General features: G+C 36.9%; 1 protein-coding gene across 4 annotated transcripts in view; it reads left to right on the top strand.

The window, feature by feature from the left end:
• Nucleotides 1-15,690, top strand: part of MED15 (mediator complex subunit 15) — a 161,379-nt gene that overhangs the window by 132,431 nt on the left and 13,258 nt on the right. For all 4 annotated transcript variants that reach the window (XM_033953768.1, XM_033953765.1, XM_033953766.1 and 1 more), the window contains one exon: nucleotides 13,796-13,862. In XM_033953768.1, coding sequence (XP_033809659.1) covers nucleotides 13,796-13,862 — 67 coding nt within the window. The remainder of the gene's footprint in view (nucleotides 1-13,795; nucleotides 13,863-15,690) is intronic.

Genomic DNA, 15,690 nt, shown 5'->3' with positions numbered 1-15,690 from the left:
ACCGCTCACACCCCCACCCCGAAGGACCGCTTGCACTCGCATCCGCACAGCCTCCCCACCCCCCCCCATCATGGAGAAGCTGCCTACCGTTGTCCTGCTGCTTCCTCTGCCGGCGGTCCCGCCCCTTCTCTGAGCCCTGCGTCTGCGCTGCTTCCTCTTCCGGCGGTCCCGCCCTTTCTCTGACGTCAGAGAAAATATCTCTTTCCTAGCCATTTGAGAGGAAATTTCATTATATTTGTATTTAGCTTTTAAGAGGGCCTGCAAAGTATTTTGCTCCCTATTCAAAGCCAATTGAGATTCTAAAATTTTAATATTTTGTTCCAAATCAGAGAATTCCAATCTAAGTTTTTTTCCTAATTTGTGCCGAACATGAAATAATTTGCCCTCTCATGGTAGCTTCGAAAGCATCCCATAATGTTTCTAAAGAGATTTCTCCGGAGTTATTAATTTGAAAATATTCATTCATTTTTAATTGAAATTTCTCAATAAAACTAGATCTGCAAGCAATGCATTATTGTACCTCCACACAGGTCTATTTATTCTTGCTCTTCAATTCTAAATTCAATTCACACTCCACCATGATTTGATAGAATGATTGGATAAATGGTGGCCCTTATTACCTGTTTCACAAATGAATCGGACATCAAAACATAATCTATACGTGAAAAAGATTTATGAACATGGGAATAAAAGGAAAATTCCCAAGCATTATAATTTAGAATTAGCCATATATCTTAATCCACAAGATTGAACCAAATTATCCAATCCTAATGATTTTAATATCCTACTAGGCTTTTATCCAGTACTGCATCCATAACAGCATTGAAGTCCCTTGCTACCACTAAATCAGGGGCAGCCAGTGGTAGAATCAACTATTGAAGATCTTTAAAAAATTCAATTTGATTTGAATTAGGAGCATATATGTTAATAAGCGTCAGAACATGTTCCCCCAAACTCATGCTAACCTTAACCCACCTCCCTGAAGGATCATAAGAGAGTAATTTAAATTTTTTGTTAATTAAAATAGCCACTCCGGTCTTCTTTCCCACAGCAGGAGTAGAAAAACAATGTTTAACCCACCTATTTATCAACTTACTCGATTCTAAAGCATTCAAATGAGTTTCCTGGATGTAATAAATATCAGTGTCTTGTTGTTTCAGGAAGTTAAGGATTTTCTTTCTTTTGACTGAATGATTGAGCCCATTGACATTTAGTGAATAAAATTTCAACATTATGACTATCCTATTCAAAGGGGACCTTAAAATATAATCCAACACACTTAACCCTTGTAAACATTATGTAAACAATACACATCCTTATATACCCATAAATAAACCCTCCTCCCTACCCCATATATAATACGAATACTTGAAAGCACCCATATAGATCAGGAACTCAAAGCTCCTTCTCAGGCAATCCATAATCTACTTCCAAAAATTTAGCCCTATTAAGCTTATAACATAAATCATCCACCCATTTAAAATAAAAGTAATGAAATTAATAACATATAATGCATTCTAAATATTATTGTCTAGTCAATTTCATATCTAATTATCATTATTCCTAACTATTCAAATAATCATTTATCATTTATCTTAAATACTATAATATTTAATGTAGTCCACCTTCAATTACCTATGATCAAAATAAAACTCATCCATTCAAATTCATTCATATTAGTTCCCCCTTTAAAAACAAACCATTCCCATACTAATTAATAACTACATTTATTACTTATAATGAAAAATTTTAGCCATCAACAACATAGTACTAATAATAATTAAACCAATCCATTTGCTCAAATCATTATGAGAAAAGATCTACTAACCTGCCCCTTTAACCCTATACCCTCAATTTCCTTTGACCAATTAAACTTAACCACCCAAATAACTTCATAGAATTCCCTTTAAACACAAACACCCAAAGTAATTCATTAATTATCCGCCTATTATCTCCTCTGAATAGATATACTTACATCCTGTTAGCTACTAACTATATTAGTGATCCTTTATATATCCCACTATAACCCCAAACAACCACATTACTAACCAAAAGTTACATTTATTACTTATAAAAATACCATTTATTTCCCATGCTTTACCAATGCAATAAATCTATCATACCATGAAAGACCAGGTAGACTCCTTAATCAGAAAGGGATTCTTTACTCTCTGGAAACTCAGATCCATTAAAGCTTACTTCGATACATCGGCATTCAGAACCCTAGTCCAATCCCTCGTACTAAGTCTACTTGACTACTGTAACATCGCTTATTTAGCAGTTTCCCAAAAGAATATGCAATGTTTACAATTGATGCAAAATGCAGCAGTCAGACTGATCTTTGGGCTGAGGAAGTTTGACCACGTGACACCCTACTACCGGCAGCTGCATTGGCTGCCAATGGCGGCACGCGTAAAGTTTAAATTTGCCTGCTTCTGCTTTAAAGCACTACACGAACTTGCCCCTAAATACATAACTGACCTTTTCTTCTTCTCAGCCAACAGACACAAGAGAAGCTCACATTCCAATTTCATTTCCCCCCCAGTTTGAGGTTGTAAACTGAAAAAATACCATGAACACCTCTCACACCAAGCAGTATCATGGGGTAAAGACCTAGAACAATTGCTTTCGCCCACTACTTATGGGGAATTTAGGAAACGTCTAAAAACACACTTGTTCCTAAAGCATCTAGACAACTGATCCTCTCTTCTCTCTCCCCTCTATAGCGATTAACTTGTCCTTTTGATCACTCTCTCCTCAACAATGAATTTCCTGTCCTATTAATTCTCTTTCTTCCTCCCCTCTTAAAGTCAATTCAATTTGTTACCTTTGCTTAATCTTCTGTAAACCGCATAGAACTTCACGGTATTGCGGTATATAAGCTATTATTATTATTAGTATACATTCTACTTTAATCAAAATCATCCAACATACCACAACTCATCTCATTCACACCCCCATACCTTACTGTGAATGTTCCTTTATATATCCCACTATAACCCCAAACAACCGCATTGCTAACCAAAAGTTACATTTATTACTTATAAAAATACCATTTATTTCCCATGCTTTACCAATGCAATAATCTATCATACCAGCACACATTCATCATAATCCACATAAATCTTCTTCATACTCCCTCTACCACTCTTGTATTACCTCAATCATACATACATCATACCCTCTTAACCTTAATCTAGCACATTTCATTGCCATTTTCTAAACTCTAAGCAATACAAAACCCATAGAATGCAAATTCAGAGTAAAACCACTCCATATTTCCTGCAAATCCTGTATCCATGTAGTTAACTGTAGTTTCCAAAATGAAGAGAAATCTCAAATGACGTAGTCAGCACTAAATACAGGACCCCAACTTCATATCCGGAATCTTCTCTTGTTGTTAAGGTCATCCATAAGGCGATTTAACGACTGTCATCCAGCAAACACAGAATCTTATGAGACGTTGTTCTGACGAAAAAACACTTAAATCCTTTTTACTGTACTCGAAATCCTTAATTGTTAAAATGGAAGCCTCAAGTGAAATCTTTAATCCAGCACAGTGCAAAATCCCTATACGCATTTGATCCATGTTACGCCATAACTATTGTTTATCTTCTTTTCCTTCCGTAAACATATGCACTTCCGCATGCGCAGCGAAAACCTCACATCACTTCATTTTATGCAGTCATAAACACCCTTTCCGTCTCAGCTGCCTCTTTGATCCTGTATTCTCTCTGACGTACTTCATGTTCCTGAAATCTGTCAGAGCTGTTAAACTTCTTTCTGAAGAAATCCATTGTAGTTTGACAGTTTTAACCGCCTCAATGACCGATCCCTGAATGATAGCCGTGCGCTTATTCAAATGTTAACAAATAGCGCTGCACTCTATTTCTGTTAAATGTACCATATTTTTCCCCAAATCCTTTTTTTTTCCATTACACTTGTAAAATAAATAATTAAATAATAATAATAATGAACAAAATTGCACAGAATCAGTGTTCCAACATGTTTGAAGACAATAATATCAAGAACTTCACGACATAGACTGTGCCTGTTGAGAAATGTACTCCCTTAATTTTGTAGGGTCTTCATATCGAATTGTGCGGTTTGCGTGCGTAAGCCTTAGCTTGTGTATTCTGTTTGGATTGCTCTGTTTTCTCTGGGGGTGGGCCCGGGGTTATTATTGTAAAATTTAGTATTGGACATACTTTGTCTTCTTGTCATCTGCTTTCTGCTGGATTATTGCTTGATGCTTTCCGCCTGTCCTGCTTAGGCGGGTGTGCACTGGTTTTGCAGCTCTGTTTCTGTTTTGTATTGTTCTGTATGACATTGTGTTGCTCAATAAAGAAATATTATACCAAAAAAAAAATTAAATAAATCAGAAGCATTATCGTCCTCTGTAGAGGTTCAGGCTTTATGGGGTTCGGAGTTTCCATTGACTTGGGCGCAAGGGCAGTTTATGTACTTGGGGATAATAATGACTATGTTGACTTCCAAATTATATTGCCTTAATGTGGATAAGCTTCAGCAAAAGATGGAGCTTTTGCTAGATACCTGGCGGATTTTGCCCTTCTTTGATGGGTCGCATCTGTTTAGTTAAGTTGTTTGTTTTTCCCAAATGGTTATATATGTTGCAGACTTTGCCATTGTGTTTACTAAAGAAAGATTTACATATCTTTTATAAAAAAAAGTTACTCGTTTTTGTTGGGTGTCCAAGAAGCCTAAAATAAAATTGACACAATTACTGAGTAACTGGAATGGGGGGGGGGGGGTTAGGATTACCAGATATGAGGATCTATAATTATGCGTGTCTCCTTTGTCATTTAGGAGACTGGATAAATATGACCAGCACTTATAACCCAATTCAAATGGAACAGGAGTTTTATGCTCCTTATGATGTGTTTGCATTATTACATAGTAGCCGGAAGGCATTGCCCTCTTTTATTCGTTCATGCTTATTATTTAACACATTACAGGTGGTATGGCGTTGGCTTGTGCAAATCTTGGGAGGGAATCTGATGGTTACTGATCTCTTGCCTTTGCAAGGTAATCCGGCCTTTCTTCCGGGACGGGATTCTAGAGAGTATAGATTATGGGGAGCGAGAGGAGTTTCTAGTTTAGAACATGTTTTGGGGGCTGAAGGGGAATTACTGACCCGTGCAGAATTATTAGCTAAGGTAGGGGTGACCTGGGGTGCGCAGTTTGCGTGTTTTCAAGTGGCACATTATGTGAGATCCCTTGACAGAGCACAATTGAGTAGGCATTTGGGGGCTAGATTGCGAAAGATGTTTACTAGGGATGAGGGGGTGTCTCTTTCAGTGTCTAATATTTATTCTAGCTTACAAAGATTACAACCAGAAAAAGACTACCAGTATATTCAGGATAAATGGGAGAGAGAATTACAGCTTAATTTGGAACAATGGAATATGGCACGTACTTTAAGGGCGACACCTAGGGTGACATCATGTGCATGATTAAGAGAAATTTTATAGGGTAATTTTACGTGCCTGTTTTACTCGTGTACAGTTGTTTTATGGTGGAGGTCTTTCAACTCCACTGTGTCATAAATGTGGGATGGGAAGTCATACTTTGGGACATGCATTTTGGTTTTGTCCCTTTATTCAGCACTTTTGGAAGCGAATAATATCTTATATGTCAGAAATAATTGGAAGATCATTGCAATGTTCTCCGACCCATTTTATTTTGGATTTACCTGAGGCTTTTGGACACTTACCCAAGGGACATAAGGCGCTGTGTAGGAAGATGAGTTTATTGGCAAAAAAATGTATTCTTCAATATTGGACGATCCCTGATCCGCCAAGGTTTTGGCATTGGAGAAATCAGTTTCATCAGTTGGCCATCTGGGAAGCTAGAGATGCTGGAAGGGCTAGGAAGCGAAAAATGATGTTTTTGCAGATCTGGGATCCATATTTGCAAACATTACATCCTAAAGGTCGAAGTGCGGTTTTAAGTTGGGTATCCTAATTGGGTTTTTATTTATTTAGTAGGATTGGTGTTTTGATGAGATGGGTAGAGAGTACCATTGGGTTGTGAGGGGAAGGGGGGGGTTGGGGAGGGGATGTAGAGAGTATTTATATGTGTTTGTTATATTATTGTGATTGATGCATCATTATTGTAAACATTCATGTCTTCAACTGTATTTGATGTTGTTTGCATCAATAAAAATTGTTTAAACCTAAAATATGACAGAGACTTTCCAAACCCCCCCCCCCCAAAAAAAAACAACAACCTGTTAAGGTTGAAAAATAGCTGAAAAAGTGCCTGATTAGGAGGAGCTTCAAATTTACCCAACCATTCATTAGCGCTCCCAAGCCACACACCCCAATATGCCACCTTTTAAAGACAATGGCGTTGATGGAGATTACCCCAGAGTTGCTGAGGGAGTTAAACTTAGAGATTCTGCAGTCTGCAGCTGTGCAGTGTTCGTTTGAGTGCTTCCCAGGCTCAGACTTCATTTTTTCCCTTGCATCCAAATCTGACTGCTTTAACTACAGAGCTTTAGGAGGTCCCAGAGGGCTCCTAAGGGGGGCTAAGACAATGACAATGTTGTATTCCATGGCTCCTGAATTTCAGCAACTATTTGTCCAGCTGAAGGTGGACTCACTGGTAGCTCAGTTTACCAAGTGTACTTCCCTCTCTAGTAAGGGAGGTGTAGTCCTGATGGATTCACAGGACTGCAGGGTTGATGTAGCCCTTAAACATCAGTTTGAAGCCTTAGCTTTGGAGTTTAAGATGACCTCAGCGACCTCTTTTGTGGCATGTGCCTATCATACCAGCAGGAGTCCGTAGGAAGTCATACCAAAAGTCCGTAGGATTCTCAGCATGGACAGCAAAGTATGCTTCCAGCTAGTCATGGAGGGGATTGACTGTGTGTCTGATGCCCTGTATCTGTGCCATCTTATCTTTAATTAAAATATTTAAAGCGATATACCACATTAATCAATTTCAGTCACGTTGCAGAAAAGGTTTTCTATTTCAGCTACCCTCTGGTGGACTGCTTTCTGGTTTCATCAGCCAGCTGGCTAGAAAAAGTGAGGAAAGTCCAAGCACAGAAGACAGGCTGTTAGCTATTCGAGCCGTAGAGTCCGTTCTGCCCATAGAATTGGCTTGGGCAGATACTCGGAAGACTAGAAACGATTCTGGATCTGAAGTCTGTCAATGTAGCCATGAAAGTGCCATGGTTACTTACGGAGACCATGCAGTCAGTCATTGCGGCAGTGGCACCAGGAGAATTTCTGACCATAAGAATAGTCTTACTGGGTCAGACCAATGGTCCATCAAGCCCAGTAGCCCGTTCTCACTGGGTGTATTTCTGGATCAAAGTCTAACCATTTGGAATCAGGTGGATGCTTTGGTCATGAAGGTTTTTTTATACTCTATGGAGGCTTTGATCTATCAGGGCATGCTTTGATGCCACATCATTCAGACTTTTGGTCCAGTCTTTGGTCCTCAGTCAGCTGGATTACTGTAACATCTTATACCTGGCAGGCATTTAGAGAAACTTGCAGAGATTGTGAATTGTCCAAAATGCAGAGGTCAGACTTATTTTTAAGTTGAAGGAGTATGGAGAAAATATATTATTACAATGTGTGGATATCTGAAAATAATAATCATATGATTTCATGTCAAATTTTAATTACAAAAGTAAATGGATATTAAAATTTTTTCAATTAATGTCAATGGCTTAAATCATCCTATAAAAAGAAAAAAATTATTAGGTTTTCTCCATAAGCAAAACGCAGATATTTATTTCCTACAAGAGACACACCTTTCGGACACTGAATCTAGGAAGCTAACAGAAGGATGGATATCAAAATGTTTTTATTCACCGGCAATAGGGAAGAAAGCAGGGGTAGCGATAATAATAAATAAGAAATGCAAAGCTGATTTTAAATTAATAAATTCTGACTCTTCAGGAAGATGGATACATATTAAAATGGATCTGGGAAATACAACCCTGGATTTATTTAATCTTTATGCTCCTAATTCGAACCAAATTGAGTTTTTTAATCAAATTCAACAGATATTACTACCACTGGCTACTTCTAACTTAGTAGTAGCTGGAGATTTCAATGCTGTAATGGATCCAATTGTGGACAAGAAACCAAGTAAAATCATAAAATCTTTAGGACTAGATAATTTAATACAATCTTGTAATTTAATAGATATATGGCGTATCCTTCATTTTAATGATCGGGAATATTCTTTTTGTTCTCAGGTCCATAAATCTTTTTCAAGAATTGATTATATATTTGTAACTAATAACATAGCGCAGCGTGTATCAAAAGCAGTTATAGATCCAATTATAATTTCAGATCATGCTGGTGTGTGGATTAACCTTAAGAATTATAATATTGATCAATTTAATTCAATATGGAGATTTAATAATGATTTATTAGCAGATTCGAAATTCTTAGAAGATCTTAAAGTAAAAATGCAAGAATTCTTTCAACTTAATTCTTCAGATGACATTAATATAGAAATTTTATGGGATGCTTTTAAAGCAACAATGAGAGGAAATATTATTTCTTATTCAGCTTTTATTAAAAAACAACTTAAAAAACAATATGAAGATATGGAAAAACAAATTAAATTATTAGAAAATAAATTAATTAAAAAATGGGAAAACAATACATTACAAGAGTTGTTAAAAGTAAAAGTTAAATATAATGAGATTTCTTCTCAATATGTGAGAAAAGACATTTTCAATAAACAAGTACAATATTATGGCAATTCAAATAAAGCGGGAAAATTATTAGCAAATTTTCTTAAAGAAAAGAAAAGAAAATCTAAGATTATTGCAATAAAAGATATACAAGGTAACACACATACCAGCACAAAAGATATTATAACACAATTTCTTGATTTTTATAAAGAATTATACACTTCTAATTCTTATAAAAATAAAAAACAAGAAGGATTAACATTCTTAAATTCCTTACTTGGACCTAATATTCCGGATCATATAAAAGGAAGTTTAGAAGATCCTATATCTTTAAAAGAAATAGAAACAGCATTGAAGTTTCTTAGAGTTGGATCCGCTCCAGGTGGAGATGGGTATACTGTTGAATTTTATAAATCATTTCAAAATATCATTTTACCACATCTGTTAAATTTATATCAATATCAAATAAAGAATGAAAATATTTCAGGTACTATGGCAGAATCGATAATTATAGTCTTACCAAAACCAAACAAAGATCCTACTCTGGTTTCAAATTACAGGCCTATTTCGTTATTAAATGTGGATAATAAGTTAATGGCTAAAGTATTAGCACTTAGATTGGCTAAAGCTCTTCCTTTCATTATAGATGTACATCAAACAGGATTTATTGCTAAAAGACATTCATCAAATAATACTAGACTAGCATTCCACTCATTAAATTTAGCAAAAAATATAAATGATCCAGCTTTTCTAATATCTTTAGATGCAGAAAAAGCTTTTGATAGAGTGGAATGGAATTTTATGTATCAAGCTTTACAATGGTTTGGTATAGGCTCCGGTTTTATTAAAATGATCCAGACATTGTATAGCTCTCCTGGTGCAAGATTATATATTAATAATAATTTATCAACTAGATTTAATTTGCATAGGGGAGTTAGACAAGGATGCCCTTTGTCTCCATTACTTTTTGATATTGTCCTAGAACCTTTATTAATTGCAATAAATAAGACTAAGGAGATAAAGGGAATCACGTTTTCCAACTGGGAATTTAAACTTTCTGCATATGCAGATGATATTTTATTATATTTAAGAGAACCGGATACTACTATTCCATGTATACTTAATTTATTAGAGAAATTCGGCACTTTTTCTGGATATAAAATTAATTGGAGCAAATCTGAAGTCCTCCCAATTAATGTTCATTGTACGAAAGGACTATTTGACCCATATTCATTTATTTGGAAAGAAGATGGAATAAAATACTTAGGAATTATGATCAAAAATACAATTGAAGACACAGTCAAAGAGAATGAAAAACTTTTATTGAAAAAAATAACAGAAATGTGTGAGCAATGGAATCCATTACATCTTTCTTGGTGGGGAAGAATTCAAACTATTAAAATGATGGTATTGCCTGTGGTTTGTTATCAAATGAGTATGATACCAATATTTTTTCAGGGGTCATTTTATAAAAAACTTAACAATATTCTTACAAAATTTGTTTGGTTTGGGAAAAGACCAAGAATCGCTTTAGTATCATTACAAAGACCAATTGTGGAAGGGGGGGTAAATTTTCCAAATTTTTATAGGTATCATCAAGCCTATATTTTAAGACAGGGTATGTATTGGATCCTCCCAGATCTCATGGAAAATGTACCAGATTGGCTGTATTTAGAATGGCAGCTCCTGTTCCCTTTATATCCAGAACATCTAATTACCATAACAATGCCTAGGAGATATAAAGATAACAGAATCTTTTTAGATACTTGGAAAACATTGAGATACATAAGTAACCTATCACCAGAACCAATAGCTAAATCTCTAAATCAATCAATATGGGTAAACTCCAGGATCAGAATTGGCGGATTTAAAATCGTCTGGAAACAATGGATAAATGCAGGAATAAGAACATTGAATGATGTCATATCAGAAGGTTCCTTGCTTAGTTTTTCACAATTGCAAAATAAATTTGGACTAAATAAAATACAATATTTTAAATGGATGCAATTGAAGCAAGCCATTCAGGTAGGGTTCCCTGAATGGAAAGATCTTAATACCCAATATAGTTTGCAAGTTTTATGTTTCCAGGCGGATTTCTTGGGACACCAAGCCGCAAAATGGTATAAATTAATATATGGATTTCTAAATAAAAAAAAGAAAACTGGACTTAGGGATATTTGGAGCATTGAGATTGGACAGACAATTTCTGCATCTCAATGGCCAAGATTCTGGTCCTGGAGATTAAGATTAACAAAGTCAGCATCTATGAGTCAAACATGGATATTTTTATTACATAGAGTGTTATGGACCCCGACGCGCTTGCAAAAAATAGATAATACTAGATGTAATAGATGCTGGCATTGTAAAATAGAAGTAGGGACATTAGATCATTTAATTTTTTTTTGTCCTTGCATAAAAGCCTTTTGGAATTTAATTTGGCCCCAAATTAACATATTACTAGAAAATCATATTGGTCTCTCATATGATACCATATTATTTGGTACTGCAATGAGAACACAAAGTCCAATATCAGCAAACAATAACAAATTGCTTTTAATATTGACAGGAGTTGCCATGCAGCAAATCACACAAAATTGGAAGGATTATACCAAGCTAAATTATACATTCTGGTGGAACTCGGTGTGTCACATATACAAAATGGAGAAAATATTGGCATTACAACAAGGAAATATAAAAAATTTTAAGAAAATATGGGATCCATTGACAAAATATTCTAAAGATCAGATATCTTAACACATTGATAATAATAATATAGGGTTAGGGAGGGAAATATAGAAATTAATATGAGGAAAAATGAAAAAACAAATAACAGGGGAAAGGGATTCAATATATATGATATGATAATGTACATACAACTATAATTATTATAAACTAAATATTATGCTATTCATTTATTGTAAGAATGAAAATTTTATAAATAAAAATTAAAAAAAAAAAAAAGAAGGAGTATGATCATGTTATGCCTTTTTTTTCGAGAGTTGCACTGGCTGCCGATGGAGGCTCATGTAAGGTTCAAGTTTGGCAGTATTTGTTATAAAATCATGTTTGGACCAACTCCTAACTATCTTACAAATCTGTTCTCCTTCATTACAGTAATAGTAAACACACTAGACACTTGCATGCAAACTTCATTTTTCCATCCGTTAAAGGATGCAAATTTAAAATATATCATCATCGCCTTCTTTCTTATCAGACAGCATTCAGGGGTAAAGATTTAGACCAGGGGTGGCCACACTTTTTGGGCTTGCGAGCTACTTTTAAAATGACCAAGTCAAAATGATCTACCAACAATAAAATTAAAAAAAACACAAAGCACACTGTATACAGAGAAATGTTAATTATCATTTCTATTCCGGGGTTTTTTCAAAGAGGTCAAGGCAGATAACTTTATGCAACGTAACCTCAGTATCAACTATACAAAAATAGACAAATATATCCCCTCTGTATATACTAAACCGCGATAGCGGTTTTTAGCGCAGGGAGTTGCGCTGAATGCCCTGCGCTGCTCTCGATGCTCATAGGCTCCCTGCACTAAAACCCGCTATTGCAGTTTAGTAAAAGGGGGCCATAGTACAAAATATAGACAGCAGATATAAATTCTCAAAACGGACACATTTTGATCACTAAATTAAAAATAAAATCATTTTTCCTACCTTTGTTGTCTGGTGATTTCATGAGTCTCTAGTTGCACTTTCTTCTTCTGACTGTGCATCCAATATTTCTTCCCTTCTTTCAGCTTCTTGTATGCTTCCTCTCCTCTAGACCTCATTCCCTTCCACAACTTTTTCTTCCAATCTCCCTGCCCTCCTCCCCTTTCTTTCTTTCTTTCTCCCTGCCCCCTTCTTTCTTTCTGTCTCCCTGCCCTCCTCCCCTTTCTTTCTTTCTTTCTCCCTGCCCCCTTCTTTCTTTCTGTCTCCCTGCCCCCTTTCTGTTTTTCTTTCTGTCTCCCTGCCCCTTTTCTTTCTTTCTTTGTCTGTCTTTCTCTCGCCATGCCTCCTTTTTTCTGTCTCTTTCACTCTCCATGCCCCCCTTCCTTTCTTTCTTTCTTTCTTTCTTTCTTTCTTTCTTTCTTTCTTTCTTTCTTTCTTTCTTTCTTTCTTTCTTTCTGTCTCTCTCCATGCCCCCTTTCTTTCTTTCTGTCTGTCTGTCTTTCTCCATGCCCCCCCTTTCTTTCTGTCCCCCCTTTCTTTCTGTTTCCCTGCCTTCCCCCTTTCTTTCTTTGTCTTTCTCCCTGCCCTCCCCCAAGCCATCGGGGAACAGGCCCCCAAGCCACTGCCGCTGAGTTCTGAGCTCTCCCTATTTCCGACACCGTAAAGAGGACGCAGAAGCACCGGGCTGACCATCCTTCCCCAACCGACACCTGTCCCAGAAGTCAATTCTAATGTCGGAGAGGAAGTTCTGGGCCAGCCAAGCAGCCAGGCAGCGTCCTCTTTATGGCGTCGGGAAGCAGGTAGAACTCAAAGGCAATGTAAGTCTATCACGGAGCCCAGGATGGTCTCAGCGATCGAGTCGCATTGCCTTTGCGATCTACTGGTTGATCGCGATTGACCTTTTGGGCACACCTGATTTAGACCTTCTAATTATGACCTCCAGTACCTATTTGGAATTTAAAAGACATTTAAAAACGTACTTGTTTACTAAATATTTGAGCAACTAAGCTATTCCATTCAATTGTAATAATTTTTTCTTTTGTAAACCGCATAGAGCTTTACAGTCCTGCAGGTATAAAAGCCGATTGTTATGTCATGCTAACAAAAAGATAACTCAGACCTCACTTCTCCTTGTCCTGAAGAGATGATGCTAAGGGGACCAAAAAATCCATTGGAATATCTTACCTTCTGGCATTCAAACTTGGGCTTCAGTAGGTATTTCATTGTCCACTGCTTGTTGGATCGGTGGCATGAAATGCTGCTACTCTTTGGGTTTTTGCCAGGTACTTGTGACCTGGATTGGCCTCTGTGAAGGTGGAATATTAGGCTAGATGGACCATTGGTCTGCTCCAATAAGGCTATTCTTATGTTAACTGCAAGATATGTGCCTCACTATTTTCTCTGCTTTCTTTTTTTTTTCTCTCTGTCTTGCCTATAGGTGTCCATTGAAAACTCTAGAGAAATGTGAAATTGCCCTGGATAAGCTGAAGAATGACATGGCTGTGGTGAGTGGCAGTTGTTTGAAAGGCACATTCTCCATAGAACTCAGTACTAAGTGAACAGAGCAGCAGTGTGGCTAAAAGTAATGATTTGTTTCTAAAGGCTCTGCAGTCATACATATGTCAGAAGTTATGATTGCTGTTCATCTGTTACAAAAAAAAATAAAAATTAAATAAATAATACAATGACTTCGTGATTTGCTGTTGGTGCTTAAATATTCTTCCTCACGTTGTATGTTGGAAATCTGTCCCAAGAAAAAAAGCAACAGTAGACAGGTCCACCACGAGTCAAAAAGCAAACAAAAAACAGCAACCCAGAAAGTGGAGTGGATTTGTCTCCTGTTGCTTTTTTTGTTTTCTTTTGACACAAAAAATGAAGAATATTTCAAACTAGTTTTTGAGAAGTTTATTTAGTTGGAGGACAATTTGAAAGCTGGTTTGTGACCCAATCAATTAGGTGGCATTATTCTTACCTCCATTCTGAAAGATCAAAGTGCAAAATTTGCATGAAGTGGCAAATTAATTTATTTTATTTTGAAATATTTAATAAGGGAAAGGGATTGGGACTTTTATACCACCTTTTTGTAGTTTTACAACTACATTCAAAGCAGTTTACATAAAGGTACTTAAAGCATTTTTCCTACCTGTCCCAGTGGGCTCACAATCTGTCTAATGTACCTGGGACAGTGGTGGATTAAGTGACTTGCCCAGGGTCACAAGGAGCAGCTCAGAATTGGAACACATAACTTCAGGGTGCTGAGGCTATAGCTGTAACCACTGCCTTTCAAACTAAAGTACATCAAAGCGGTATGCAGTAAAAATACAAAGCAGAACAAAAGCAACACAAATACTGTAACAAGACTCCCACCAGACACGACACAAAAGGAAAGGTATAGGGCTAGCACATCAATTAAAATCTTCAAACTATAATAATGCCCATAGATTCAGAATACAATTGGAAGGGAAAACCCAAATCTGACATGATCGTCAGCCTAATACTCCAAAGAGAAAGAAGAAGAAGAAAAACCCTACTCAAAAAATTATAGACCAGTTGCGTCCATACCATTAGTAACTACAGTCAAGGAAGGTCCAGTTGCTACCCAACTGATTGAGAAGATATTAAAACACTCTAAATAATCAGGTTTCAGAAGCAGCAGCTATAGTATGGAAATTGTTATATGTACACAAGTGACAGAAATAAGAACACATTTGGGTATCAGATTATTTTCATGTAATTTCTAGTGCAAAGGGGTACAGTGGGTTTGACAAGTGGTTTTTTTTTCCTTCAACCGCAAAGTTTGCACATTTTTCAGCTTCACCTCCTTGTGTCACTGGGCAATGCCTCAGTTCCTCAGTGTTTCCTTCTGAAAGTGAGAACAGAAGATATTTTTTCATCTGCTCTACATCTGATTTATTATTTTCAGGTTTTTGAGGCTTTCTGGTACTACAGAGGTTCACAGAATTCCTGAGACAGCTCTGCCTGGGAGAAGATACAGTGTCTAGATCAGAGGGCTGTGGTGAAGGGGAGGGGCAACCCTATCGCAGGGCACCAACCTAGCCAGCCAGCACTAATTTGTGGGATAGTTTGGGGCGTGTTCCCTTGGGAGCTCAGCTCACTCCTGATTTTTTAGACACTTGAGCACAGACTGAGTGGCCCTGTGTTGGTCCAGAGGACTGTAGCAGGTTCTGGCTGTGCCCCCTTCCCCTCCCCCCCCCCCCCCGAAGACATGTGAGGAGCTAGTGGGGTTGAGGGTTTCAGGCTCTCAGAGCCTGTTTAAAAGGCAACTTCAAGAGACAAGTGCTGAAGAATCATAGAGACTTGTCTAAGGCAGAA

This window comes from Geotrypetes seraphini, chromosome 8, assembly GCF_902459505.1.
Source record: "Geotrypetes seraphini chromosome 8, aGeoSer1.1, whole genome shotgun sequence".
NCBI classification, from domain to species: Eukaryota; Metazoa; Chordata; class Amphibia; order Gymnophiona; family Dermophiidae; genus Geotrypetes; species Geotrypetes seraphini.
The sequence above is the reverse complement of the archived record's forward strand: the minus strand, read 5'-3'. Positions and strand labels throughout refer to the sequence as shown.